The sequence below is a fragment of the Anastrepha obliqua genome, chromosome 3 (assembly GCF_027943255.1).
Source record: "Anastrepha obliqua isolate idAnaObli1 chromosome 3, idAnaObli1_1.0, whole genome shotgun sequence".
NCBI classification, from domain to species: Eukaryota; Metazoa; Arthropoda; class Insecta; order Diptera; family Tephritidae; genus Anastrepha; species Anastrepha obliqua.
The window spans coordinates 142,937,877-142,965,121 of NC_072894.1; the positions used below are offsets into that span (position 1 = coordinate 142,937,877).

Genomic DNA, 27,245 nt, shown 5'->3' on the forward strand with positions numbered 1-27,245 from the left:
TTATTTACACCTCAGGAAATTAGCGAGAAAATGATGATAGACGAAGAAAAATGAAATGCCGTTGCAAATTTGGTGGAGGATATTATCCGAAAAAAGAAGCGTGAAAAGGAAAGGTATGCTGAAGAGCATTGACCATAGGTTTATAAAACCAGGCGACCCTGGACGAGGGTGAGTAAGTAAGTGTTCTTCCTAGGACGCCGTCTTGGCCCTCTACCTCGAAGCAATGAGGAAGCGGTCTCGGGTGGAGGAAAACTTCCAAGAGAAGAGAAAGGGTATTTTTAGTGGAATCCCCACACACGTAGTAGCGACGATTACTATATGGTGCGAAGGCATTTTTAACCCAACCGTCAAAAATAAACTCTTTTTTTAAGCTGTTCAACCTCTAGTTCGCTCAACTTTGCCATATGCGCGATCCTTTTCTTGAGACTTTATTCAAGAACTCTGGTTGAAGGACTCTTTTAATTGTTCCTCATTTCGTATCAAGTATTTGACATTTTAAATGTACATATAAATATTCTTCTATATTTAAATAGCTATATCAGTCTATAATGTTTTCTATAATTACCAATTTTCCCTTCCTGTTTGCAGTCATGTATCCCCAAACCATCACCGACCCCCACAAAATCATTACAAAATAGACAGAACAACAGAAAATGTATTATCAACAGTAAAACACATGGATAAGCTTGATTTAACCCTTATTAAACACTTATGGGCGTTTCTGGAAAGAAATATTATATAAAGAAAAACCAAATTACAAGCAAAGAGGTCTTGAAATATGTTACGTGGGCGAAGATTACGTTTCGCCATTTTGTATTAAATTTTGTATTTATCTGAAAATATGACATTGTTCTAAAACTGGTCGAACTTTTCATGATCTAATGCGAATGCGATCGAGTTATGCCGATCGTCACTGTCACGAAAGTCTTCTTTCTACTTAATTGGGCGGTTAGGTTGGGTGGGACAGTGCTTTTCAATCTCATTTTCCACTTCAAGTTTTCAATTTTTCTTTTTGTTTATGTTTGATAGCAATTTACATATGTAGTTAAGGAATTCCGATAGTATCGATAGTCCTCAACCATAATTAGTATTTTCTATAGTATCGTCGATAATTTTCCATCTTGTTCTAATGTTGTTTGAACATATCTAGAATACATGTTTAGTTGAAAAATGGATTATTTTCATTATATATATTGTATTGTGGCGCTGTTGATCCGTTTCCAATTTTGTTTGGTAAAATCTTCTAAAATAAGTTTGCTATGGGTTTGACTGTTAATTTTACAGGGTTATTTAGAGTATGATAATTGGGTTAATATTCAATTAAGTCATGCTGTTGATGTGCAAAATCAGAACAACTTCATATATCGAGGAAATGTTACTATTGCGAGTTTGGACAATGGTATGGCTAAAACATCCCAGGAAACTCTCACTGATAATCAGCGGGCTGGGCTTAGAGTGAGTAGCATGAGGTAACTAAGTTATAGATTTAAATACTGATGCAGGAAAATAGTCTTTAGGTCAAGCAAATCAACTATATAGGCTAAAGGCAGATGTTATTTATGCCAATGGAAAGCGAAAGGTATTTTTCAGCGCTACCAGAGCATGCAATCTCATGGAAGCTCAACTAAACGACGTCTTATGGGTTTCGGTAGACAATAGTGGATATGTGAATGCTATAACAATTTTAACTTCGGGATCGCAGAAGTGGTAAGTTTTTATTATAATTTTTGGAATTGGTGGGCTTTACTCGCGCCATTATAATCACCAACAACAACAATCGCGATTCTTTATTCCAAACTTTTACTATTTATAACAATATTTTTTTTTGTAACACATATATGTACATTTCGAAACAAAAACGATTTTTAACTAATAAATCCCGCGATTTATATGAAAATATTTTATTCTGATTTTTAGTCCAAATGTTCCCTATTTTTTATTGTTTTATCGAAAGCCAAAGGACAATTTAACTCTTTTAAAAAACACAAAAGTTACATCAAACCTCTTTATTGATTGCGTTTTTTCTTGTGAAACGGTGTGTGTTCATTACTTATACCTGAAAATAATTTACAGAAAAAGTGTAGAATATCAGCAAAATTCTTTCTCTAACCGCAGTATTATGGACTGCCACGTTTTTTTAAATTATATTTTCTAAAATAAATAATATAAGAATTCTGCCCTTTTGGTCGACTGGGTAGGCCCAAGAGACATGCTTTTTCGACGGGATGAGTCCAGAGAGAGAGGAGTGTTAGATGAGTCGGTTTTAGGAAGCATGTGAAAAGATGGTTAGTGTCGTGCGGGGTGCCTTCACATGCCGGACATATGTTTGGTATATCGGGGTCGATTCTGGATAAGTAGGAGTTTAACCTACTACAACATCCAGAACGTAATTGTGCCAGTGTTACACGTGTCTCACGAGGATGTTGGAGCTCTTCATCTATAGGTGGTGGTTGGACTCTGATTACGGCATTCACAGGACGGGAGCTTAAGAAGGTGGTGGCGGTCTCCCCATGAATGTCGTTTATTGACTGTCTAAACACTGTCAGGTCCAGTAGATTTTGGTCAGTTCTGTCCTGGATTTCGTCGGCGTAGTTTAAGAGATGTCTCCTCACATGCTTGGGAGGCGGCTCAGGCTCAAGCAGGTGTCTGCAGGGGTGAAACTTGCGGTAACATCCCAGCAGGAACTGCTTGCTGAGCAGTTTGTTATGCTCCATTACTGGAAGCAGTTGTGCCTCGTTGTGAAGGTGTTGAACCCGGGACATCAGGAGGCAACCGGTCGATGTCAGAAAGGCAGTATTTTGGCATATCTGTAGCTTTATCCACTGCGTGTCACTATTTCCAGGCGACCAGACCGGCGCTGCATAGTTCAGAACCAGAGAACTGCACCGGTTAGGTGTAAAACATTGTTGTTGTTGTTGTTAACAACATAGATAGCCCTGTCGGTGTAGGCATATCATCGTTCGTCTTCGTCTAGCTCATCTAGGGGTAGGCCCAGGAAACATGCTGTTTCGACAGGTTGGGTCCAGAGGGAGAGGGGGGTTAGATGAGTCGGTTTGAGGGGGCATGTGAAGAGGTGGTTAGTGTCGTGCGGGGTACCTTCACATGCCGGACATGTGTTTAGTATGTCGGGGTCGATTCTGGATAAGTAGGAGTTTAACCTGCTACAGTATCCAGTTCGTAGTTGTGCCAGTGATACACGGGTCTCACGGGGAAGCTGGAGCTCTTCATCTGCAATAGGTGGCGGTTGGACTCCGATTACGGCATTCACAGGACGGGAGTTCATGAAGGTGGTAACGGTCTCCAGTTGAATGTCGTTTATAGACTGTCTAAATACTGTCCGGTCCAGTAGGTTTCGGTCAGTCTTGTCCTGGATTTCGCCAGCGTAGTCAACGAGGTGTTTCCTGACGTGCCTGGGAGGCGGCTCGGGCTCTAGCAGGTGCCTGCAGGGATGAGACCTCCCGTAGCATCCGAGCAGGAACTGCTTGCTGAGCAATTTGTTGTGCTCCACAACTGGGAGCATTTGTGCCTCGTTATGAAGGTGTTGGATGGGTGACATCAGGAGGCACCCGGTCGCTGTCCGAATGGCGGTATTTTGACAGGTCTGTAGCTTGGTCCACGAATCACTAGTTCCAGGCGACCAGACAGGCGCAGCATAGTTAAGAACCGGCCGGCCAATTGCCTTAAATGTCGAAAGCAACAGTTCTTTGTCTTTGCCCCAAGTGCTGCCGGCCAGCGATTTGAGGACCTTGTTGCGATTTTGGACTTTTGTGACAATTGCGGTTGTATGCGCAGAGAAGGAGAGCAAGCTGTCAAAGGTTACACCCAAAATTTTGGGGTTATTTACCGTCGGAATTGGTGTATCATCGACTTTTACCTTAAGGGACAGCTTGACCTCCTTTGTCCAGGTGGTAAAGAAGGTCGCCGTGGATTTGGTGGGGTAAGTTGGAGATTCCTCGCAGTGGAAAAGCGAGAAGGGTCGGTGAGGTAGTTGTTCACTTTAGAACACAGGCTATCGATGTCATTGCCCGACGCCATGATCGTGCAATCGCCAGCGTATGAGATCAGGGAGACTCCCGCTGGTGGTTGGGGGAGCTTCGAGATGTAGAAATTGAACAGCAAGGGAGAAAGGACACCACCCTGCGGTACACCTTGCTTAATCTTTCTCTGCTTTGACGTTTGATCTCGAAATATCAGTGACGAGTGCCGACCGTTCAGATAGTTCGCGGACCACCTCTTCAGCCCTGCCTGGAGTGTCGACTGATAAATGTCATCTAGTAGCGTGGAATGGCTGACTGTATCGTAAGCCTTTTTCAAGTCCAACGCTACTAGGACAGTCCTCTCGCAGGGGGGTGCAGTGGTGGTGCTGTGCACTCGACGGAAGCCGTGCTGATGTGGGGCTGGGGCCAGGTGTTTCGTGTAGAGTGGGAGTAGGAGGGCTTCAAGTGTCTTCACTACTGGGGAAAGGAGAGTTATCGGCCGATAAGACTCCCCTTGATTGGCGGGTTACCCAGGTTTCAGTAGTGGGACCACTCTCCCTGCTTTCCACTTGTCAGGGATGATGAGAGTGGCCATGGACAGATTGAAAACCCTTGTGAGGAATCCTACTCCCAGGGGTCCCAGATGCTTCAGCATCAGCGCGTTTAAGCCGTCAGGGCCAATGGCTTTCGATGATTTCGACTTGTTGGTGGCCCCCTGAACCTCATCACCGGAGAAAGTAAGTGGCGCACTGTCGTTCGTCAGTTTGTGCAGCCTTCTGGTAGCACGACGTTTGGTTCTGTCGCCCGGAGGATGCAATATGAAAAGCCGGCTAAAATAGCTCGCGCATCTCTTCGGGTCCGACGAAGTGCAACCGTTGAAGGTGATAGCCACCTTGTCGTTGTGCTTCGTCGGGTTTGACAGAGACCTAACGGTGGACTAGAGCTTACTCACCGCGGAGGTGAGGTTGCAGGTCTTCAGGTGCTCAACCCATTTAGTCCGCTTATGCTGGTTCACCAGTTGCCGGATCTCCAAATTGAGATCTCTTATGCGGGGATCCCCGGGATCGGCCTGGCGTAGGTGGTCACGCTCGTTTGCTAAACTGGCTGCTTCGGCTGGGAAATGAGGACGGATGTCCTTATAGCTTCCAGCTGGAATGAAGCGAGTCGCAGCAGCTGTGAGCACCTTGCGGAATGCGCGTTCGCCTACGCGCACATCAGTGGGGATGGGAAGAGCGGCGAAGGTGTCCTCGGTGAATTCCGTGAAGCCGGCCCAATTAGCTTTTTTAAAGTTAAAATAGGACCGGTGATTCGCGGAAACGAAGTCGGCAGGTCTCTCAATCGAGACGATAATGGGCAAGTGGTCTGATGCAAGCGATAGCATAGGTCGCCACGTTATGCTATTTATCAGACCAGCGCTAGCAATTGTTAGGTCAGGCGAGCTGCTGCAATTGCCCACTACCCTAGTGGGGGCGTCGTCGTTCACTGTGCTGAATGTCGAATCGTCTATCTGCTCTGCCAATAGCTGTCCCCTACGATCATTTGGCAGGCTTGAATGCCAAAGATCGTGATGCGCGTTAAAGTCGCCTACTACCAATCGGTTTTCTCCCCTGATGAGCGGACCAATATCAGGGTGATATCCTGCCGGGCAGCAGGTGACAGGGGGTATATAGATATTATAAATTTCGAGCTCGGCATCGCCTGACCGGACAGCTATACCTTGACATTCTAAGGTGCTGTCCCTGCCTTCATCGATGAGACGATACTGCACTGAACGGTGGACTATGAACGCTAGGCCACCACCGTGGTCTCGCTCGCGGTCTTTTCTATGCAGGTTGTAGCCTTAAATGTCGATAGCAACAGTTCTTTGTCTTTGCCCCAAGTCTGCCGGCAAGCGATTTGGGGATCTTGTTGCGATTTTGGACTTAAGTGGCAATTGCGGTTGCGTGCGCAGAGAAGGAGAGCAAACTGCCGAAGATTACAACCAAAATGTTGGGATTGTTTACCGTCGCAATTGGTGTGTCATCGACTTTTACCTTGCGTTGCAGTTTGACTTCCTTTGTCCAGGTGGTAAAGAGGGTCGCCGTGGACTTAGTGGGGGAAAGTTTGAGATTCCCCGCAGTGAAAAAGCGAGAAAGGTCGGTGTGGTAGTTGTTCACTTTGGAACACAGGCCATCGATGTCATTGCCCGACGCCATTATCGTACAGTCATCAGCGTATGAGACCAGGGAGACTCCTGCCCCTGCGAGAGGACTGTCCTAGTAGCGTTGGACTTATAAAAGACTTTCGATACAGTCAATCACGCCACGCTACTAGATGACATTTTACAGTCGACACTCCCGCCAGGGCTGAAGAGGTGGACCGCATACTACCTGAGTAGTCGTCACTCGTCGGTGATGTTTCGAGACCAAACGTCAAAACAGAGAAAAATAAAGCAGGGAGTACTGCAGGGTGGTGTCCTTTCACCCTTGCTTTTTGATTTCTACATTTCGAAACTAGCCCGGCCACCAGAGGGAGTCTCACTGGTCTCATACGCCGACGACTGCACGATAATGGCGTCGGGCAATGACATTGATGGCCTATGCTCCAAAGTAAACAACTACCTCGCCCGCCTTTCTCGTTTCTTCACTGCGAGAAACCTAAAACTTTCCACCACTAAATCCACGGCGACCCTTTTCACCACCTGGACAAATGAGGTCAAGCTGCAACTTCAGGTACACGTCGATGATACCCCAATACCGACGGTAAACAACCCCAGAATATTGGGAGTCGCCTTTTACAGCTTGCTCTCCTTCTCAGTGCACACAACCGCTATTGCAATGAGAGTACAGAATCGCAACAAGGTCCTCAAGTCGCTTGCCAGCAGCACTTGGGGCAAAGACAAAGAAATGTTGCTGTCGACTTTCAAAGCAATAGGCCGACCGGTTCTTAACTATGCTGCGTCTGTCTGGTCGCCCGGAACCAGTGATACGCAGTGGACGAAGCTCCAGACCTAGGGTGTCACCGTAGGCCTCACCCATGCAGACACCTGCTTGAGCCTGAGCCACCTCCCAGGCTCATCAGGAGACACTTCCTCAACTACGTGGGCGAGATCCTGGACAAAAAAAAACAGACCACTCAGGATCAGACAGTGTACAGACAGACCATAAACGACATTCACCGGCAGACCCTTACCACCTTCTTAAGCTCCCGACCCCCGAATGCCGTTATCGGAGTCCAACCACCACCTATTGCAGACGAAGAGCTCCAGCTTCCCCGAGAGTCCCGCGTAACCTTGGAACAATTACGTTCTGGATACGTTAGCAGGTTAAACTCCTACTTATCCAGAATCGACCCCGACATACCAAACATATGTCCGGCATGTGAAGGCACCCCGCACGACACTAACCACCATGTCAGATGCCTCATCAAACCCACTCATCTAACACTTCTCTCCCTCTGGACCCAACCCGTCGAAACAGCTAGTTTCCTGGGCCTACCGTTAGATGAGCTAGACGAAGACGACCGGTGATTACACTACACTGACAGGGCGAAGATACTGCTACAACAACAACAACAACCAGGGAGACTCCCGCTGGTGGTTGGGGGAGCTTCGAGATGTAGAAGTTGGAGTTGAAGTTGTAAGGGAGAAAGCACACCACCCTGCGGTACACCTTTCTTAATCTTCCTCTGCTTTGATGTTTGATCTCGAGTGACGAGGTAGTTTGCGGAACACCTCTGCAGCCCTGGCGGCAGTGTCGAATGATAAATATCATCTAGTAGCGTGTGCTCTCGCAGGGGCGGTTTTGGTTAAGCCCGCGGTGGCGGTGAGTACCTATGCACTCGTCGGAAGTCGTGCTGATGTGAGGCTGGGGCCAGGTGTTTCGTGAAGAGTGGGAGTAGAAGGGCCTCAAGAGTCTTCACTACTGGGGAAAGGAGAGTTATCGGACGAAAAGACTCCCCTTGGTTGGCGGGTTTCCCAGGCTTCAGTAGTGGGACCACTCTCCCTAATTTCCACTTCCAGCTGCCTCAGCTGGGAAATTGGGGCGTATGTCCCGAATCCGTCCAGCGGGTATGAAACGAGCCGCGGCGGCTGTGATCACCTTGCGGAATGCGCGTTCGCCTGCGCGCACATCGATGGGAATGGGTAGGGCTGCGAAGATGTCCTCAGTAAATTCTGCGAATCTGGTCCAATCAGCTTTGTTAAAGTTGAGATATGACCGGTGATCAGGGGAAACGAAGTCGGCAGGTTTCTCGATCGAGATGATAATGGGCAAGTGGTCTGATGCAAGCGATAGCATAGGTCGCCAGGTTATGCTATTTATCAGACCTGCGCTAGCAATTGTGATGTCAGGCGAGCTGCTGCAATTGCCCACTACCCTAGTGGGGGCGTCGTCGTTTACAGTGCTGAATGTCGAATCGTCTATCTGCTCTGCCAATAGCTTTCCCCTACGATCATTTGGCAGGCTTGAATGCCAAAGATCGTGATGCGCGTTAAAGTCGCCTACTACCAATCGGTTTTCTCCCCTGATGAGCGGACCAATATCAGGGTGATATCCTGCCGGGCAGCAGGTGACAGGGGGTATATAGATATTATAAATTTCGAGCTCGGCATCGCCTGACCGGACAGCTATACCTTGACATTCTAAGGTGCTGTCCCTGCCTTCATCGATGAGACGATACTGCACTGAACGGTGGACTATGAACGCTAGGCCACCACCGTGGTCTCGCTCGCGGTCTTTTCTATGCAGGTTGTAGCCGTCCCTGGTAATCAGGGGGAGCTAGCGTGCAGTTTTGACTCTTGAACCGCAGCTATCTTGATACCATACCGGCTCATGAAGTCGACTATTTCGTCAATCTTGTTCGTGAGTCCGTTGCAGTTCAGTTGTAATAGTTTGAAACTTCGCGAGAGTGTAATCGTAACTCGTGGGGTGAGGGATGCGTGGTGTTGTCTACGTTGGCCCATGGCAGCCGGTTCTACCGGAATAACTCGGGTTTTTCTCGACCAGGGGCTGCCGTCCCAGTAAACAAGCCCTGTCTAGTGTACCGTATCCCTTTGTTAACTGTCTTACTTTGTGCTATAGAGGGAGAGCTAGTGATTTGGGAGTAAGTTTGAGGTAAAGAGTTTTGTAGAGCTGTTGCTTTGTATTTTTTTGTTGCTTCGCGAATTCTGCCTTTGTCTATTACTTTGATTTTTAGAATTTCTTGCGCTTAAAGAAATTTTGGGCAGCTGTTAGCATTTGATGGATGGTCACCTGAACAATTTGCGCACATTGTTCTGGTACATTCGGTATTCGTAAAAGGAGGCAGATTACAGGTTATGCAAGTTGGAAGATTTTTGCAATGCTTCATCGTGTGCCTAATGATTTGACAAGACCGACAACGCATGGAGTTGGGGAAATAAGGTCGAACTCAAAGCTTCCACCAAGCTATGTCGATTTTTTCGGGGAGAATGTATGAGTCAAAAGTAAGCAATAAGGCTCCAGTTGCACATACGGTGTCCTTAATTTTCCTTTGAAATTTGTATACCGGGATTACTCTATGTGGCTTTAAACCATCAACGATTTCAGATTCTGTCATATCCTTGAGAAAAGGCGCAAATACTGTACCTTTGACACAATTCAGGTTGACATGATATGAACATTCAATGTGGCAAATTTGTTTGTAAGAACTAAAATATTTCCATCGTGGGGTTCAGCAATGGAATTTATTTCTTTGCTTATGGCTAATATGGCTTTATGCACAGAGAAACATGAGTATTTAGACAACGGTTTTTCTTTGTCGACAGATTTAATAACTAGGTATATATTTCGAGTCATCGCATTTGGTTATGTTAACCTGGGGTAAATAAGGAAAAGATTCTTGGGGTTTATTAGTTTTTTTTCCTTTTTGATTGCGGACTAGAGGACAGAATGGCGAACCTATTCTCCCCTAGGTAAGTAGACCCAGAGGGCATTTTAAAAGAACTTCACACTTATCCCAATATACGATATATTTTTGGATTAACACTTGTGAAAAATAAAAACACGTGTAGCGTTAATTTGGAGGTTAGCAAATAATAAGCTCAGAGAAAAGTAGCGACCGCACTAGAAAAACTACGAATGACCCTAGGCAAAGAGAGTTAGTCGGTTACTCAAGAACAAATCTAATATGTAAACATGCATACAAATGAAGCTACAGACATGCCAAAATACTGCCATTCGGCTAGCGACCGGTCGCCTCCTGATGTCCCCTATTCAACACCTTCATAATGAGGCACAAATGCTCCCTGTAATGGAGAACAACAAACTGCTCAGCAAGCAGTTCTTGCTAGGGTGCTACCGTAGGTTTCACCCTTGCAGACACCTGCTTGAGCCTGAGCCGCCTCCTAGGCACGTCAAGAGACACCTTTTAAACTATGCCGACGAGATCCAGGAAAAAACTGAGCGAAATCTAGTGGACCAGACAGTGTTTAGACAGTCCTGTGAAGTTCGTAATCAGAGTCCAACCACCACCTATTGCAGATGAAGAGCTGCAACTTGCCCTTGAGACATGTGTAACACTGGCACAATTACGTTCTGGATACTGTAGCGGGTTAAACTCCCACTTATTCAGAATTGAAACCGACATACCAAACATATGTCCGGCATGTGAAAGTACCCCGCATGAGACTAACCACCTTTTCACATGCCCTTTAAAACCTACTCATCTAACACCCCCCTCCCTCTTAACCCAACCCGTCGAAACTGCATGTTTCCTAGGCCTACCCTTAGTTGAGCCAGACTAAGACGACCGGTGATATACCCTACTCTGACGGGGCTTCTATTACTGTTAAAACAAGAACAACAGAGATTGTAAAATTCATAAGAGCCAGAAGACGAGCATGGAAGGAACATGGAACTCGAACCCCTAGGCAAAGTTTGACTATAGCTCGAACCAATTCGCCATGCGGTGTTTTCGGTACCACGATGGCATTTGATAGCTCGAGCCAGCGGTCACTTCGTCGGAAGATTAGACTCGTTGAAAACCGCAACCGCATCACCTTCTTCAATGTTGGGTGAAGTCCAAAAGCACTTGGTGCGACGTTGTAAGCTGAGTACCTCGTCTCTCCCGACGTCAGAAATGTTGTCTCATGGTAGAAATTGCTTGCCATCGCTGACGAAGATTTCCACGCAACCTTTGACCCTCAGGTTCCGGGATTGACTTAAGCGGTTTACCGACTATTAAATGCCCGGGAATTAGAACTTCTAGGTCACCAGCAGTGCCAGAGTAGTCACAAAGTGGGCGAGAGTTTACGCAAGCTTCTATTTCAGTCAGAATTGTGTTGAATTCTTCGTATGCTAGTAGAACTTCTCCCAGTATGCGTTTTAAATGATACTTGACACGTTTGATTCCATTCTCCCAGTAACCTCGCATATGGGTTGCAGGCGGTGGATTATAGCGCCATTATATACTCGATATTTTTTATTCTTCCTCCAACACGTAGAACACAATTCTCATCCAGAAACGACTGCAGACGCAAAAGGCTACTGCAAAATTTCATTAGAAAAATAAAACCGTTGCTAAGTTCAGCTTCTTATAACTCTTGGTGTACCAAAACGCTTTATAACATTGAGCCGCCTGTTAGCACGAATATTGGTCAAAAAACGTAAAACATAGGAAATGACTCGACGCAGCTTGAAATACTATATGATGAGAATTTTGTCATCACGGACCAGTGATCCGTAGAGTTAGTCACATGAGCACGAATGCGGTTTCGTATGCCCAGCTCTGTAATGCGCTCTTTAAATGTCTTCTGCTTCCATAATTGTTCAGTACTTTTCAGGAAAATAGGACCAACCTACTAATTGATGACTTATTCATTCGGAGGGGGTTATACCTCGTGAAACGCAATCTGCAGGATTGTGTTTAAAACTGACGGGATTCCAACATTCGGGAGGCAGGACTTCTTGAATATCAGCGACGCAGTTGGCTATAAATGTCACCCATCTGCTGGGGTGAGCTTGTAACTATCCCAATGTTATGGTATAGTCAGTTCAAGCGAAAAGCGGGTAGCGGCGATCTGACCAGCAGTGCAGCACTTTTCGCACCAGTTTAGAAGCAAGATGCCGGGCGTATAGTTCAAGGTGGCAACGTTGTTGGTTTAAGCGGTGCCACCTTGCTTTTCGACGAAATTAGTGACACAGTAATGCTACCGTCGCTTTGTGTTGTACGCGCGTACAGAACGGCGGCGTTAGTCAACATAATGGGCGGTACCCTCAAATTAATGATAAACGTGAAGTAATCTCGCTCTGTGTTCCAGATAAAACCTAAAGCGTGAACATTCTCATGCGTAAGATACGCTTTTTGCAGCGCTTCCTCTAACTCCCACAACCTATTCAATGCTCGATCCAATTGAGCATCGCAATGTAACGACTGTAAGCGTGGCATATCAGGCTCAGATCTATTCATGTTTCCAAACAGAGTCCATCCAAAGACCGTCAGTTGAGTCATAGGGGTGCCAGATGGACTGTTGCGAAATTCTACACAGATAAGTTGATCCATAACGTCCATGCCAATCAATATATCGACACGTTCAGGCTTCAAAAAACTGCGGATCAGCTAGAAACAAACCGGATATGCGGCCACGACGAAATTGGTAAGTCGCTCGCAATTTTGGGCAAAATTTGCGTTTTGACAGTGAAGTATAGTACTGATTTGTAGAGAAAGAAGAAAGAGAAAATGATACTTCACCTCTAGCTCGTTCCCCTTTCTCTGACCCAATTCCAGTAATTAACTTCAGATGTTGATCGCGGCAGGCCCAAGCGTTGCACACACACCTCGGTCACAAAGGAAGCATGCGATACAGAATCGAAAAGTAATCGTGCGGACTGCCAAATACCGGAACAGTCGCGTACCTTCACTAATGCGTTGGATAACAGCAAAACTCTTCCTACTGGGACGGGTGGACTGGAGCTAGAGTTCAAGCATGAAGAGACGCGCCGAGGCTTCCTCGAAATTCAAATGTTTTTGCGCTTACCTTTGCTGTGGCATCGGCAGCGCACAACGGATGTGGCGCGTTGCTGATATAATTACTCACTGCGATAACGGTCGTTGAAGGCACATCACCGTGCAACAGGGTGGGATGACGTTGTTTACACTTGCGGATACGGTACACCAGACAGGGCTAATTTACTGGGGCGGCAGCCCTTGGTCGGGAAAACCTGAGTCATACCGGTAACGTAGAACCAGCTGCCATGGGAATTATAGTGATCTGAATTTAAGCAGTTGAAGCATATGCGACCATGTTTCACGAGCTGTGATTGTGGTGATAAATCTAATTCACGAAATTTTTCACAACCGTAAATTTTATGAGATCCACTCCACGTTATTTTGTTCATATACCGTGTGGAACACATTGTCGACTTGTTTGCTAATGCAGTTTTGACCTTAATTGGTACTGATGTTGTTGACGACGAAGCATCGACAGCGATCGACATCTTATCTCTAAAAATGTTATTAGTTGCTCAATGAATGGAGGATCAATATTAACAAGCGATAACTCCCCCTGCAAACGCGTTTCGATTCGCGAACCAATCATCCCAAAACTCAATCGGACGACCGAACGCTTTAAGCTCGCGAATATGATGTTGGAACGCATCAATTACACCTTATATTGCGCCGGCATTGTCATACGTAACCCTTTTAATATCGGACATCGCGAGAAGATGAGCTTCCACAATTAATCGAATAACCTTATACCGCGGTGTTAATAGACCCCAAGCTTCAACGTAATTTGCGTCACATATTTTAAAACCACTAATAATTTTCAACGCATCAACCTTCAAGCAGCTTCGGAGGTAGTGCAACTTTTGTCCATCCGATAAAGCAGAGTTACTGCCGACTAATAAGGAAAATGCGTCGAGAAAACCGATCCACTCTGCAGACTCACCGGAGAATGTGGGTGGTAACTCCATTTTCAGTAAATGTGTAGCCGCGGATACAGGTGCCTTTGTGAAGCTATCTTGTGACTTAGTACGACAATTTTTTACTCGGCTAAAGTTAGCTGAAGCTGTAGAGTACCACGTTTCAGCTGGATACGCACATTTCCTTCAAGCTCAACAACATCGGCCCAGCAGGTAATTTCTGCAGCGTCTTGAGCAACGTTAAAACGAACCCACTGTTCACTCAATAACTGGAGGTAACTCGCAATATTTTCTGCCTCCATAGTGAATGCCTCATCAATACTTTTTGCCATATCGCGCGTTTAACAGAATTCGACATTTTTTTTTAATTTTCTGGTCTTTCATCTTTATCTAACTATTGGCGTTTGCGAACAGGATTATTGTAAAGGACCTAGTTTTCATCACCAGTAACGATACGGTTCAAAAAACTTTAATTTTAAGCCGTTGCTGCAGCTGAGCCGCTGCAGCAGCTGAGAACACATATTCACTCTCTGCTGAAGGTTGGCGACCGAAAGTATACGCGGCACCCATTTTCCCAGCTTTGAATCCTTTCCCAACTGAACCAGGTGCCTGTAAACTGTTCCATGCGATGAATTTACCCTCTGAGCTATCATATCGACTGTCAAATTTGGCTCAGCTTCCACGAGTTCGAGCAAGGCGTCAGAGTTAAAGACTTCAGGACGACCAGCGCGCGGGGCATCCTCCACGTCGCAGTAACCACTTGGGATTTTTGAAAACCACTTTTGCGCAGTCCTTACACTCACGGTATCCTCTCCGTTAACAGTGTTTATTTCTGCAGCAGTTGTTGCATTTTTACCACTTTTATAAAAAAAAAAATACAAAATATGCCTCTTATACGTGTTCGAAGATTCCATTTTATTTTTTAACAACACGTGCTTCTATCCGCGACTAAAATCACTTGTTGAATGCACAATATATCAAAGGAAATATAAATAGTTCCGTTATACTCCGCGAATAATTTTTTGCATGCAAAAATCGTACAAAAGTGAAATTATGGGTAAAATACCACGAACTTATGGACTGACCTGATATAATGACCGAATCTGTGGAGGTATTTTTGAAACACCCTGATGGTTCCTTTCTAACCCTAACCCTAGATGGTTCCTTTCTAACCACGTCGTAAGAATGGGTATTAGCCCATGCGTCCATCTAACTTTCGATCAAACATGTTAAATTCCAATTAGAATTAGCAATTGATGCAATTGGTTTATATTCTCTAATTCATCAAGCAATTAGAATGAGTTCAAATTAGATAATTGAAATTTTTATTCCAATGGTAAAACTTTTATAATTGCAATTAGTTACCATTAGCAAAAAAAATTGGTTTACCTTTACAATTAGAAATCTAATTGCTCGAATTAGAATTAATTATTTTGATAAAAATAAATTTTTTGCAAAGAATTATTAAAATGAACGAATAATGATGTAACTTACATCATGTAAGTCACTGTATGTGGAAACAAGTACCTGTATTCAAGTACCGTAATTGTTATCAGCCGGTAATTGTGTGAAATGTAAATAAATAAAATTGAATTTTCTGGTGATGATGAGGATTTTTATGTTACATACACGCCTTCGAAAGAATTAAAGAAAAGCAAGGTGTTCAAGGAAATGGTGAACAATTTGTGAAGAGACGTATGGAAAGCACTTTTGGCAATATAATTTTCTCCTCGAATTTTTATATTGAAGTTAAGAAGGTATGAAAGTTTCATTACAAAACTATACATCGAAAGTCCTTGTTGTGTTGTTAAAGTACTTGTGTAGTGTGCCGTCGCTTGACTGACTTTTCTTTTGAAAAGCTCGAACAGTTAGTACATACGTTAAATAGATGTTCATGTATGTAATAATATCAGTTTATATTATGTACATAAGTAATATATATATGTGTGAAATTTATATTATGAATATTTCGGTTTTTTTTGTTTTTCAAAATATCAAAATAATTGATTCTAACTCGAGCTAATTGAATATCTAATTGCATTAGCAGAAGTCAATTAGATTTCTAATTGTAAATGTTAACCAATTTTCTTTGCTAATGGCAACTAATTGCAATTAGTTTTACCATTGGAATAAAAATTTCAATTATTTAATGGGAATTAGTTGAACTAATTCTAATTGTTTAATGAATTAGAGAATTTCACAGAAGAAGGTTAATTAGCAATCATTAGCATTATCTAATCATTATTTAACATCTCTGCTTTCGATGATCTGTTCCACGGGTTTTTTACGACTTGCTCTACCGTCGGGCTCGGATAGCCTTAAATACACTCTCTGTATTTTTTTGCCAAAATGTCTATGGGGATTAGACGGCTATAACGAAGGAAGCATCGTCCGAAATTGTACGGAAGCCGCAGATAGTCCGCAAAGCGCTTAGCCGATAGACGGCTGTCAGTTTTTTTGTGTAGCTACTAATGTTCAATGCGTCAGCCCAGATCGGTGCGGGATATAAGAGAACCGAGCTGACTACCCTGCTATATAGGATTCTTTTCCATGACATTCTTGAAAGAAATTAATTGTGATAACACATTATTCAATTTGTTAAAAAGTTGTAGATTACTACAATACTTATGTACTTTTGAAAATTAGATGTATAAAGCTTGCGATGATGGTCAAAGTTGTTGCTTGCAAATACTAGAGTTGGTAAATGACGAAAGGAAAAATTTTAAAAAATTTCAAAATTGGAAAACTACAGGAGTAGATAAATTGCTCTCCAGGGAATTACTATTGTTTTGCTCAACTGTATATACACTTCAAACTGTGTTCAAAATAATAACAACACAACATATTGCATTTTGACTAATTTTTTTTAATTATTATTTATTGTTATAAATATATATAATTATTCTTTAATTTTTTATATACTTTTATTCATACTATATACAACATAATCCATATAACTGGAAAACTTAAAATTCAAATTCTGGGTGTGCAGTTTGTATTGTTGATGATGTCATGCATTTTTTTTTTCTGCATAGCGAATGTGCAAACGATTTTGTTGCGCGTTTGCTCTATATGAGAAATGGGCATTTGCTACATATATATGTATATGGAGTAAATGCGCAACAAAAAAATAAACGGAATTTTTTAATAATTTAAAACTGGATTAAGTTAGGTCTTACTGTATTAGTATGAAATTTTTCAAAATAAGGTCAGAAACGACCTACACAGACAAGAAATATTGGATTAAAATGTTCCATAAAAAATACCTCGCTAAATTTTATTATACTTATAGACTCTTAAAGAGATTATACATGGCGATCGTAGTTTTGTACGATTTTTATTTTCAAATAATTTAGATAACTTCAGGCCAAATTAGATAAACTTCAATACACTCTGAAAAAAGTTGTATGTTTAGGGACAAAATGGCAGGTGATCCAATATTCTACCACACTTGTTTTCTTTTCTTTGGCCGCACCCGCTATACTTTATAAACAGCAAGCCATAATCTTTATGCCTGTTTTTATTTTACAGTTTTAATGAAGAAATATCAACCTTTGGCTTGGAAGACTTCAACACGGATGTGCTTATCAGACATACAGAAATGGCGCCTTTCCCAGATACGACAAGTTTCATTCAGAAAGTGGAAAGGGAAAGAGAAGCGCGAGAGCGCGGAGAATCTCGAGACAACCGTGGATTTTTCGCAAAATATGTAAGTTTTAGCAGTAAGAAGGAAATAAGGACTTATTAGAAAAATCAGTAAAAAAATATTCATATGTACTGAGTTTTTTAAGAGGAGCTTAGATTATGAACTGAAATAAAAACCACAAAGTTGAGGAAACGGGAAATTTCGGTGGCCACTATTCGAGCGATACGGAATAGTGCATTTGATTGCTATAAGAATTCAATAGTTGGCTTATTACAGGAAGCCAACAATTTGCAATAGTTCCTAAAAATGTCTTTCAATAAAACTATAGTAGAGAGAGAGCAGTTTAGCATTTTAAGGACCGATCTGCATAACTCTCACAACCGAGACAACAATCTTTGGCTTTATTTAAGTATTCTAAAACTTATTTCCAAGAGGTATGCATTAGAAATATGTTAGAGAAAAAAATAGTAAAGATGAAAAAGTTAAGCTAATTTGGAAGTAAGACGATAGGCAGAAAATAGTACTTAACAATTTGTAAAATATTTCCGGAGCTCGTTTTCAAAACGTGGTGAGTTTTTAATATAATATTTTTAACTTGTGTGGGAGACTACTCCAAATATGAATAGCGAAAACAAAAAAATTGTGTTCGAATATTGATGGTTTAAATTTTGAGTGTAAGAGCTGAGGTGGTTGATTCATTTGATATCAATATTTTGCGCAATATAGAAAGGAATCTCAGTTTTAATAAGTTTTCAAGAAGCATGGAATAAATTTTAGGCGCCTACATTGAAAAGTGCTCACGAAGTTCTACAACGTAACACATGAGCTGAAAAGTCTCGGGCCTAACAAAGCAAACACGTTCTTTTTGTTCAAAGTTAGCTTTATTTATCAACATAATTTTCATTAAGAACAACGCAATCATTCCAGCGCCACTCTAACGTTTCAATACCACTTTTGTACAACGATTTATCTTTTGCTTCAATAGACTTCAGCGATAACCTCTTCATTCGAGCGAAATTTTTTACCGGCGACTATTTTTTTATGTCTGCGAACAGTAGTCCTTGGGAGCCAAATCTGGCAAATATGATAGATGGGGGAACAATTCCAAGTTAAATTCATCTAGTTTTTCCATTGTCTTCAAACTGGCAAAACTGATCTTCCGGAAGCATATCGCGTTGAGACGTGTCCAAAACATGGTTTTTCGCAAGCCGCCCGCGAGCCGCCGTCTGTGTGTTCGTGCGCGTCTGCGTAAGTCGGAGCGCGCATCCTGGCACAAAAAACTTAATTGTAATCAATCCTTTTCGAATTGCACGCATATTCTTCTATACATAAATGCACAGATGTTTATCACGTAAATATCCTTAAAAATTTTTCATCCCAGAGGCCCAGAAATTAGTTAAATTTTTAATTGTTTATTAAAAAAAATTATTTACAACAACAAAACATCAAGTTTCGGAACAAAAATAACGTATTTGGAAAATATCATCCTTTATCAATCTGCAGTTGAAAAATCGTTGTAATCGGATACTTACTTTACGAGAAATGTGATAATTTTTCAAGCGCTGCAAAAAACTTCGATAAAACTTAATAAAAATTAATAAAAGAAAAACTATTTGGAATTAATAAAAGAAAAACTATTTGGAATTTTACTACAAAATTTTCTGAGTGTGCTTCTGGATGATAGAACTGAGTCCTGGCTGAATTTCATCGCAAAATATTCGCTTTGGTAATTTTGTGGCCCACTTGAGAAAGCCTTACCCTTATTTAAGTTTTAAATACTTTTTATAATTAAATGATAATACACTTTAGTTGAGGACTAGACTGTTATTATTAGCCTGGTTATTGACAACACTTTTATTTAATTTACAAATATTTGCATTAATTGAATCAAAGGGCTAACTAAGATACAAATGGACGTTATCGGCATATTAATATATGAATATCACAGTGATTAAGTACCTTATATATAAACAAATAACAAAGGACTAAGCAAAGAACGTTGCTGGATACCTTTAACTACTGTCACGAAACTGGATAAAGAATTATATATATATATATAATTGGCGTGTACACCCTTTTTGGGTGTTTGGCCGAGCTCTCTTGTTTGTGGTGTGCGTCTTGATGTTGTTCCACAAATAGAGGGACCTACAGTTTCAAGCTGACTCCGAACGGCAGATATTTTCATGAGGAGCTTTTTTATGGCAGAAATACACTCGGAGGTTTGCCATTGCCTGCCGAGGAGCGACCGTTATTAGAAATATGTTTTTATTAATTTTGGTGTTTCACCGAGATTCGAACCAACGTACTCTCTGTGAATTCCGAATGGTAGTCACGCACCATCCCATTCGGCTACGGCGGCCCCCTAAAGGATAAAGAATTACTAACACAAATAGTCTGCGAACGCTCACAAAGATATGACTTTACTAAATTTAAAGCTGATTACGAGAAATTGAAAATGTTTTAATCTTTAAACGTAATAGTGCCAAATGCTTTAGAATGGTTGTTGTTTGTGTTGTAGCAGTACTTTGACCTGTCAGTGTCGCGTAATCACCGGTCGTCTTCGTCTAGCTCATCTAACGGTAGGCCCAGGAAACTGGCTGTTTCGACGGGTTAGGTTCAGAGGGAGAGGGGTTTTAGATGAGTGGGTTTAATGGGGCATGTGAAAAGGTGGTTAGTGTCGTGCGGGGTGCCTTCACATGCCGGACATATGTTTAGTATGTCGGGGCCGATTCTGGATAAGTAGGAGTTTAACCTGCTACAATAACGTAATTGTGCCAAGGTCATGCGGGACTCTCGGGGAAGTTGGAGCTCTTCGTCTGCGATTCGTGGTGGTTGGGCTCCGATAACGGCATTCGGGGGTCGGGAGCTTAAGAAGGTGGTGAGAGTCCCCCGATGAATGTCGTTTATGGCCTGTTTGTACACTGTCCGATTCAGTAGCTGTCTGTTGGTTTTGTCTGAGATCTCGTCCGCGTAGTTGAGGAGAGCCTCCTGATGTGCCTGGGAGGTGGCTCAGGCTCGAGCAGGTGTCTGCATGGGTGAGGCCTGCGGTAACACCCTAGCAGAAACTGCTTACTGAGCAATTTGTTATGTTTCTTAATAGGCGGTATTAGGGCCTCATCATGTAGATATTGTATAAGTGATATCAGAAGACATCCTTAATGTAGTGTTTTGGCAGGTCTGAAGCTTCGTCCACTGCGAATCACTGATTCCAGGCGACCACTGACTGGGCAAAGGTACTGCTACAACAGCAAACTCAACGGTAGTGCCTGATGGCGGGAGCAACCCGTGGCCACATACCTTGTGGACCACTCCCTATGAGTCTTAAGGCCGTTGCACTTATTGCACCTAATCGAGGTGGAGTTCGGGTGGAGCCGTTTGTGGCAGATGCAGCAGTAGAATACCTCTGGTCCAGGGATGGGCTCGACGCCAGCCCTGAAGAGAAGTATTTGGAGCAAACGTGCTGCAAGGGATTGCTCCTGTGACTAGAGATTGGGGGTGGGATAGGGTACACTACACAGGGCTAGTTTACTGGGCCGGCAGCCCTTGGTCGGGAAAAACCCTAGTCATTCCGGTAACATAGAACCGGCTGCCATGGGAATGGGAATGGTCAAGAAGGGTTAGAAAAGTCAAAAGACTTTATCCATCTTAAACCGAGTAACGCCAGCAACTTTTAAGAGTGCAGTGATAAAATTTCTGTTGGATCTAAAGCCAGAGTGCCATTCGCTTATTAATTATTTTTTTGTTTTCAAACAATAGTTGACCTGGCGATGCATTAAGTGCTTCAGCACCTTGAAGAGAAAAGGGAGGATGGCAATTGGTATATGCTCCCAGTTCGATTTTAATATAGGAATAATCTCGACTTTTTCACAACAGGTTAGGAAGGCTCAGTTGACGAGGATAGTGTTCAGTGCGTGCATTACATAGAGAAAAATCTTAGGTGTTATACATTTAAGAAATTTCGCGTGTATTCCATCGAAACCAGTTACTCCAGTATTGACTCCACAACGTTGCAGTCGTCTATGCATGTAAAGCAAAAGTTTTGAATGAAATTCTCTGAACATGAGTTAAATGTCATGACAGATGCTGGTTTTATATATATAGGGTGGCCATGTAAAATTTGCGTTTTGAATCGGCTTTAAAAAAAAACTAATCAATATTTTTTCAAACTTTTTTTTTTATTTTGAAGATTAAACATTGTCATTTATGAATGAAAAATAATATCGTTCAAATGACTGCCACGACTGGCTTTACAGTAGACCATTCGATCAACCCAATTTTTAAGCACATTTTCGATTGTTTGGCCTCCAATTTCATGAATGGCAACTTCGATTTCGTGTTTTAAAGCATCAATCGTCTCTGGATGGTTCGCATAGCATTTGTCCTTAACGGCTCCCCACAAAAAGTAGTACTAAGCCCCGTCACAGCTCCAAAGCGGCCAATTGATATCGGAATTCAAAAACGGTAGCCAAAAGTTCGAGTGTGACTTTGGCAGTGTGACAAGTTGCACCGTCCTGTTGAGAACAAATGTCGTCCATGTCATCCTCTTCAATTTTTGGAAACAAAAACCCGTTGAGCATGTTACGGTAACGCTCGCCATTTACTGTAACCGCGGAAGAAGAAGAAGACCCACCACTTTGGAAATAGGTTTTCAATATTTCCCAATTTTGTTCAAGAGTATAGCGTAAATGTCAAACCTTTAAGTAAATTATGAACACATTTGACATGTCATTTGTGTTACCATTCTCAAAAAAATAGGTGGTCATAGGTGGTGGCTGTATGGCCCACCCTGTATATACAATTGGCGCGTACACCCTTTTTGGGTATTTGGTCGAGCTCCTCCTCATATTTGTGGTGTGCGTCTTGGTGTTGTTCCGCAAATGGAGGGACCTACAGTTTTAAGCCGACTCCGAACGGCAGATATTTTTATGAGAAACTTTTTCATGGCAAAAATACACTCGGAGGTTTGCCATTGCCTGCTGGTTTTAGGGAGGTAAAATAATTTAGCGTTAAGCACGTTTACTCCAATAGAATCGGAAGTTGAATTCGTGTTGCTACTGATACCTATTTTAAGGTCATGTTTCCAAGTTTGTTTAGACACAACAGCTAAGCAGAATCTGTTCTCATTTTAATTCTTGACTTGATTTGATTCTTGACTAACTTACAACTACGATGATTTGTTAACCTTGTTAAATTTGGCTTTATAGAAAACGTGCCATTCACGCAGGTTGTACTTTTATAAAACTTATTCTTCAAGTTTCTTAGATGATTAAGCTCTTTATATAACCATGAAGTGTTTAAAATTCTTTGCCGTGAATAGTGGAATATTATTTAGGCAAGAATCATAAATATGACACTTAAGAATATTAAAGCAATTATTTACATCAGATTTGTACAGGTGAGTAAAATCGCAAAGAGAGTAATTAAAAACCATCCTCTGACTAATTGTTGATAATTCGAAAAAAATTAAAGAATGTTTTGAAGGTAAGATATAACCAGATTCCAGTTAACGCTTGAAGTCTAAATAAGCTAATAAATACCAAATTTAAGATAATACCTAGTTAATTCATTACGAATTCCATCCACTTGAGCTACTGAGAAAATTATCAATGAAATAAAATTCTAAAACTTTAAATGGAGTGAGGAAATTACTTTATCAAAATAACAACCTAGCTGCTAATCATCTGTGTGTTTTTGGTGACTTCAACCTTCCAAACATTTCGTGTTCTGGTATCTTCTCTAACCTTAAGTCTAGATTTAACTCAACTTAATTATTTTACGAAGAAGCTTAATAGAATTTTTGATCAGGTTTTCACCAGTACAAATTTTAATAACGTCACCTTTTTTCAGTGTCTTTCCTCATTCTCTCACTTTATCACTTTTATGAATGCACAGTTAGCAACTCTGAATTTTATAAATGTAAAGGGTTTTTCAATTGGCGCGGGTCGATTTTGGCGCCCTGTTGCAGCCATTTTATTTTGGTGACATCTGTCAAATCTTTTGTTTATTATTCAGTTGTTTATGCCAAATCATCATGGCAAGTTACAAGATTGAACAGCACGTTCAAATGATAAAACTTTATTATCAAAATGAGTGTTCATTCACGCAAGCGTTTTTCAATTGGCGCGGATCGATTTTCGCGCCCTGTGGCAGCCATTTTGTTTTGGTGACTTCTGTCAAATCTTTTGTTATTATTCAGTTGTTTATGCCAAATCATCATGGCAAGTTACAAGATTGAACAGCACGTTCAAATGATAAAACTTTATTATCAAAATGAGTCTTCATTAACGCAAACGTTGCGCGCATTGCGTCCATTTTTCGGTAGACGTGGTGGCTCTTCCAATTTCTTATGGCCCATATTGAACCATATGGACCTAGACGATATTTGGTTTCAGCAGGACGGCGCTACGTGCCACTCAGCAAACGCCATTTTATTCCATTTGAACTTCTACCCGCCCTTATTGAAAAACCCTTCACTTGCTAACTGTAACTCTGAGAAAAAGTAACGTTCAAATGTGTGTATTGTGATTTTGATAACCCTAACTCTTGCTTGCTTGTAGCTAACTGGGAGAATTTGTTCTCCAACTTAAATGTTGCAAGCTGTTATTCTAGAGAATTAACATGACAAAATATTATGAATTTCTGTGTAAGATCTTCCATCTGCTCTCAATTTCAGAATCTGCTTTCGTTGTTTTTTTTCCAAAACGTATCTAACAATGTAAAAGTATCGCATCAATACTATATGAATACCGTATGCATTCATTTCATTAGTAAAATATTGACACTATGAAAAGTTAAATATTTTATTTTAATAATTAATACAAATATTCCATAATGATGAAACGGTTTCGTTAAAGCTTACTTTTCTTCGCTCTCTGCCTTTTTTCTTTGTAAATGTATAATACATATATTACATTATCTTTTTTAGAGATTCTTTGGTTGCTTGTTGAGAGATTCTTTGTTGATTGTTGCGTATCAAGAACATCAACGACACTTTTGCGTTACTTTGCTCAAATACAAAGTAGTAGGCGTTTTGAAAACCGCCCGCACACACCAAAATTTTAAAATATATCAATAATAAAATAATAAAAAACGTACTTTCGTCTAAATCTGTGCAGAATTTTATTAATATTCCTTGTATAACATAAAAAACTGAAGGCAGATTTAAGCTGTCCCCGAACGCAAATATTTTTTATAATAAGCTTTTCCATGGCATTTTCTTCATTTTGGTGTTTCACGGAGATTCCATCCTCACGCACCAACCCATTACGCAACGGCGGCCGATTTCAATACTGCAAAATACAGTCTGTTACATACTGTGGTTACTGTTACACGTAGATAAAAAATCAGAGCGTCCTGTTTCTTTTTCTATGACATAGATGGTTTTTCGAAATGAGTGCTGTTTATGCCTCTCGCTTTGAGGCAATATTTCTATGCTTGCATGAAAAAGAACCCAAAGTAACGCAAACTGCTGCTGCGAAATATATGGGAAAGTCGGAACAGTTCGTTAGCAAGTGGATAAATTGCTATAAAAAGGTCGGTAACGTTGATGATTTTCCTGATCGCGGAAGTGCAAGCAAAGTCTCAAAAAAAGACGAAAAAAAGATTCCCGCATTGTTCTCGAAAGATCCAACTTTGACTTTGCGTGGAGTTGCTGTGAAATCGAAAGCAAAAGGTGTTGACATATCTTACGGAACGATTCGCAGGCACTTGCTTGCCAATAAACTGAAATATCGCAGTACTTTGGAAAAACCAATGTTGAGTGCAACACACGTTGAAAAACGAGTGGAATGGGCGAAGGAAAACTTGGACCGCGATTGGAGCAACGTAATTTTTTGTGATTAATCCTCCTTCTGGGCATTTCCGAGCATCAAACACGCCTGGACAACCTCCACCAGTAGGATGCTTCAACGGACTGTTTAACACCCCGTCAAGGTCCATGTTAGAGGGTGCTTCTCAAACAAAGTTTCGGTACTTTGTTCTTATTTACCGAGAATTTAAATGCCGAAAAAATGAATAAAATATATCAAAAAGCTTTGTTACCATCTGCTAAGCAATAGTATATCAAGAAAAATGAAAGCTGGATCCTTCAAGAGAACAACGATCCGAAACATCGGAGTCGAGCGTGTGGCGAGTGGAAGGCGCCAAACGGAGTTGTCACTTTAGATTCGTCATATCAGTCACCGGATGCAAATCCCATAATGTGTGGGCTCTGATGAAAATGCAGCTTCGCAGACGTAAGCCATGTAATATAATTTAGATCAACTTTCTCGACAAATTCGGAAAATTTGGAGGTCTTTTCCGGTAGAATATACAGAAAAACTAGTGGAAAGCATGCCCCGAAGGTACCAGGCCATAATTGCCAATGCAGGAGATTGGACTTGCTACTGAAGTATTTGCATTGAGTGTTGACGACCAAATTATCAATAAATTTGCGAATTTTCGAAAAATCAATTGTTGTTATTATTTAACAGTGACCACGCTCTTATGTAACAGACTGTAACAAGCACCGATAAAAACACTACGAAAACACATCCACACAGTACTTTTCTCCAAACTATGATGTGATAGGCGCTTTAAAAACACAACATATTTTAAATTGCATTGTAAAATGTTATGTGATACATAAAGGGGCAAAAAAAAATATCTGCCTCGAACATAAAACAAGTCCTTTGTACTTTGCTGCCGTATAGATTTGAAAAATGTAGTACCTAAGATTGTTAATTTTAATGACTATCTAATCATTTAATTTCATTTAATTTCAGTGGATGTATATTGTTCCTGTTGGTCTGCTGTTATTTATTTCCGGAGCTACGAACCAGGATGCCTCAAAATAAATTCTTACATTTTTTATCAGATAATATAATATAAATGTAAAAACAACCGTTGAGAATCAATTCAATTTCATTTAATTACATATTTAAAAGCTCAAAACCCACATGATTTAATAATTCTTATAAATTCAGGTATTTGAAAAATAATCACATATAAAACAATACATGCTTTAATGAAATCTCATATTCATAGTCCTAATGATATAGGAATTATAATACAGAACCACAAACCACAATTAAAAAAATGAATACAGAAAATACACCCCTATTGAGGATATTATTGTAGTTATAAAGGTTGTAGTTATAGGTTTGGAGTATTAACCCGAACAGCTGATGTTGGTTTACATTTCATGTTTGCTCACAAGAGATTGTTATGAAAGTTGCCAGCATTTTTATATAAAAAGGAACCTATCCATAATCTTGTTTTTTAATCTCCTTTTCAATTTCAATAGATCAGATCTTAATGGAGAATGGTTACAAAAACGGCCTATATATCTCTCTCAGGAAAACATAGTTGTTTTACTAGTGTCCAAAATTTTATCTGAAACCCTATCATTGATCGTTGGAACACAGCTATTATCAACGTCGGCTTTATAGATTTTCGCTGCTATTAGGAGGAGTATACGGTGCCATTTAAAATTTTCTGAGAAGCATTGCACAAAAATACAAACATTTTTTAGAGCAAGGTGTCTTCATTTGTAAGTTTGACGGTTGAAGGAAGCACCCCAATTTCTATGCGTCTTCTATATCCTATTTTACGAAGTCCGGTGGAAGGCACTGTAGGAGATGTTAACGCTAGATTGTAGCAAAGAACGTTGATTTAATAGAGAAGATTCAGTCTACTGAATATAAGATAAAAACATTTTCTAAGATTAGATATGAACCTAATCTTAATTTTTTTAGTATCAGACACCTTAATCATTTAATAAGA

At 41.2% G+C, this 27,245-nt stretch overlaps 1 protein-coding gene across 1 annotated transcript; it reads left to right on the forward strand.

The window, feature by feature from the left end:
* Positions 1–1,104: 1,104 nt before the first annotated feature.
* LOC129241646 (ER membrane protein complex subunit 10) lies at positions 1,105–26,576 on the forward strand. Its single transcript, XM_054878090.1, has 5 exons — positions 1,105–1,233; positions 1,285–1,455; positions 1,511–1,707; positions 17,369–17,546; positions 26,246–26,576. The coding sequence occupies exons 1-5, from the start codon at positions 1,171–1,173 to the stop codon at positions 26,315–26,317; spliced, it is 681 nt and encodes a 226-aa protein (XP_054734065.1). The 5' UTR covers positions 1,105–1,170; the 3' UTR covers positions 26,318–26,576.
* Positions 26,577–27,245: the final 669 nt, after the last annotated feature.

Excerpts from the sequence above, each read along its gene's own strand:
- LOC129241646 (XM_054878090.1), top strand. The coding sequence starts at position 1,171 with ATGGATTATTTTCATTATATATATTGTATTGTGGCGCTGTTGATCCGT. Across the intron at positions 1,234-1,284 it reads TCCGTTTCCAATTTTGTTTG|GGTTATTTAGAGTATGATAA; the intron begins GTAAAATCTTCT and ends TTAATTTTACAG. Across the intron at positions 1,456-1,510 it reads ATCAGCGGGCTGGGCTTAGA|TCTTTAGGTCAAGCAAATCA; the intron begins GTGAGTAGCATG and ends GCAGGAAAATAG.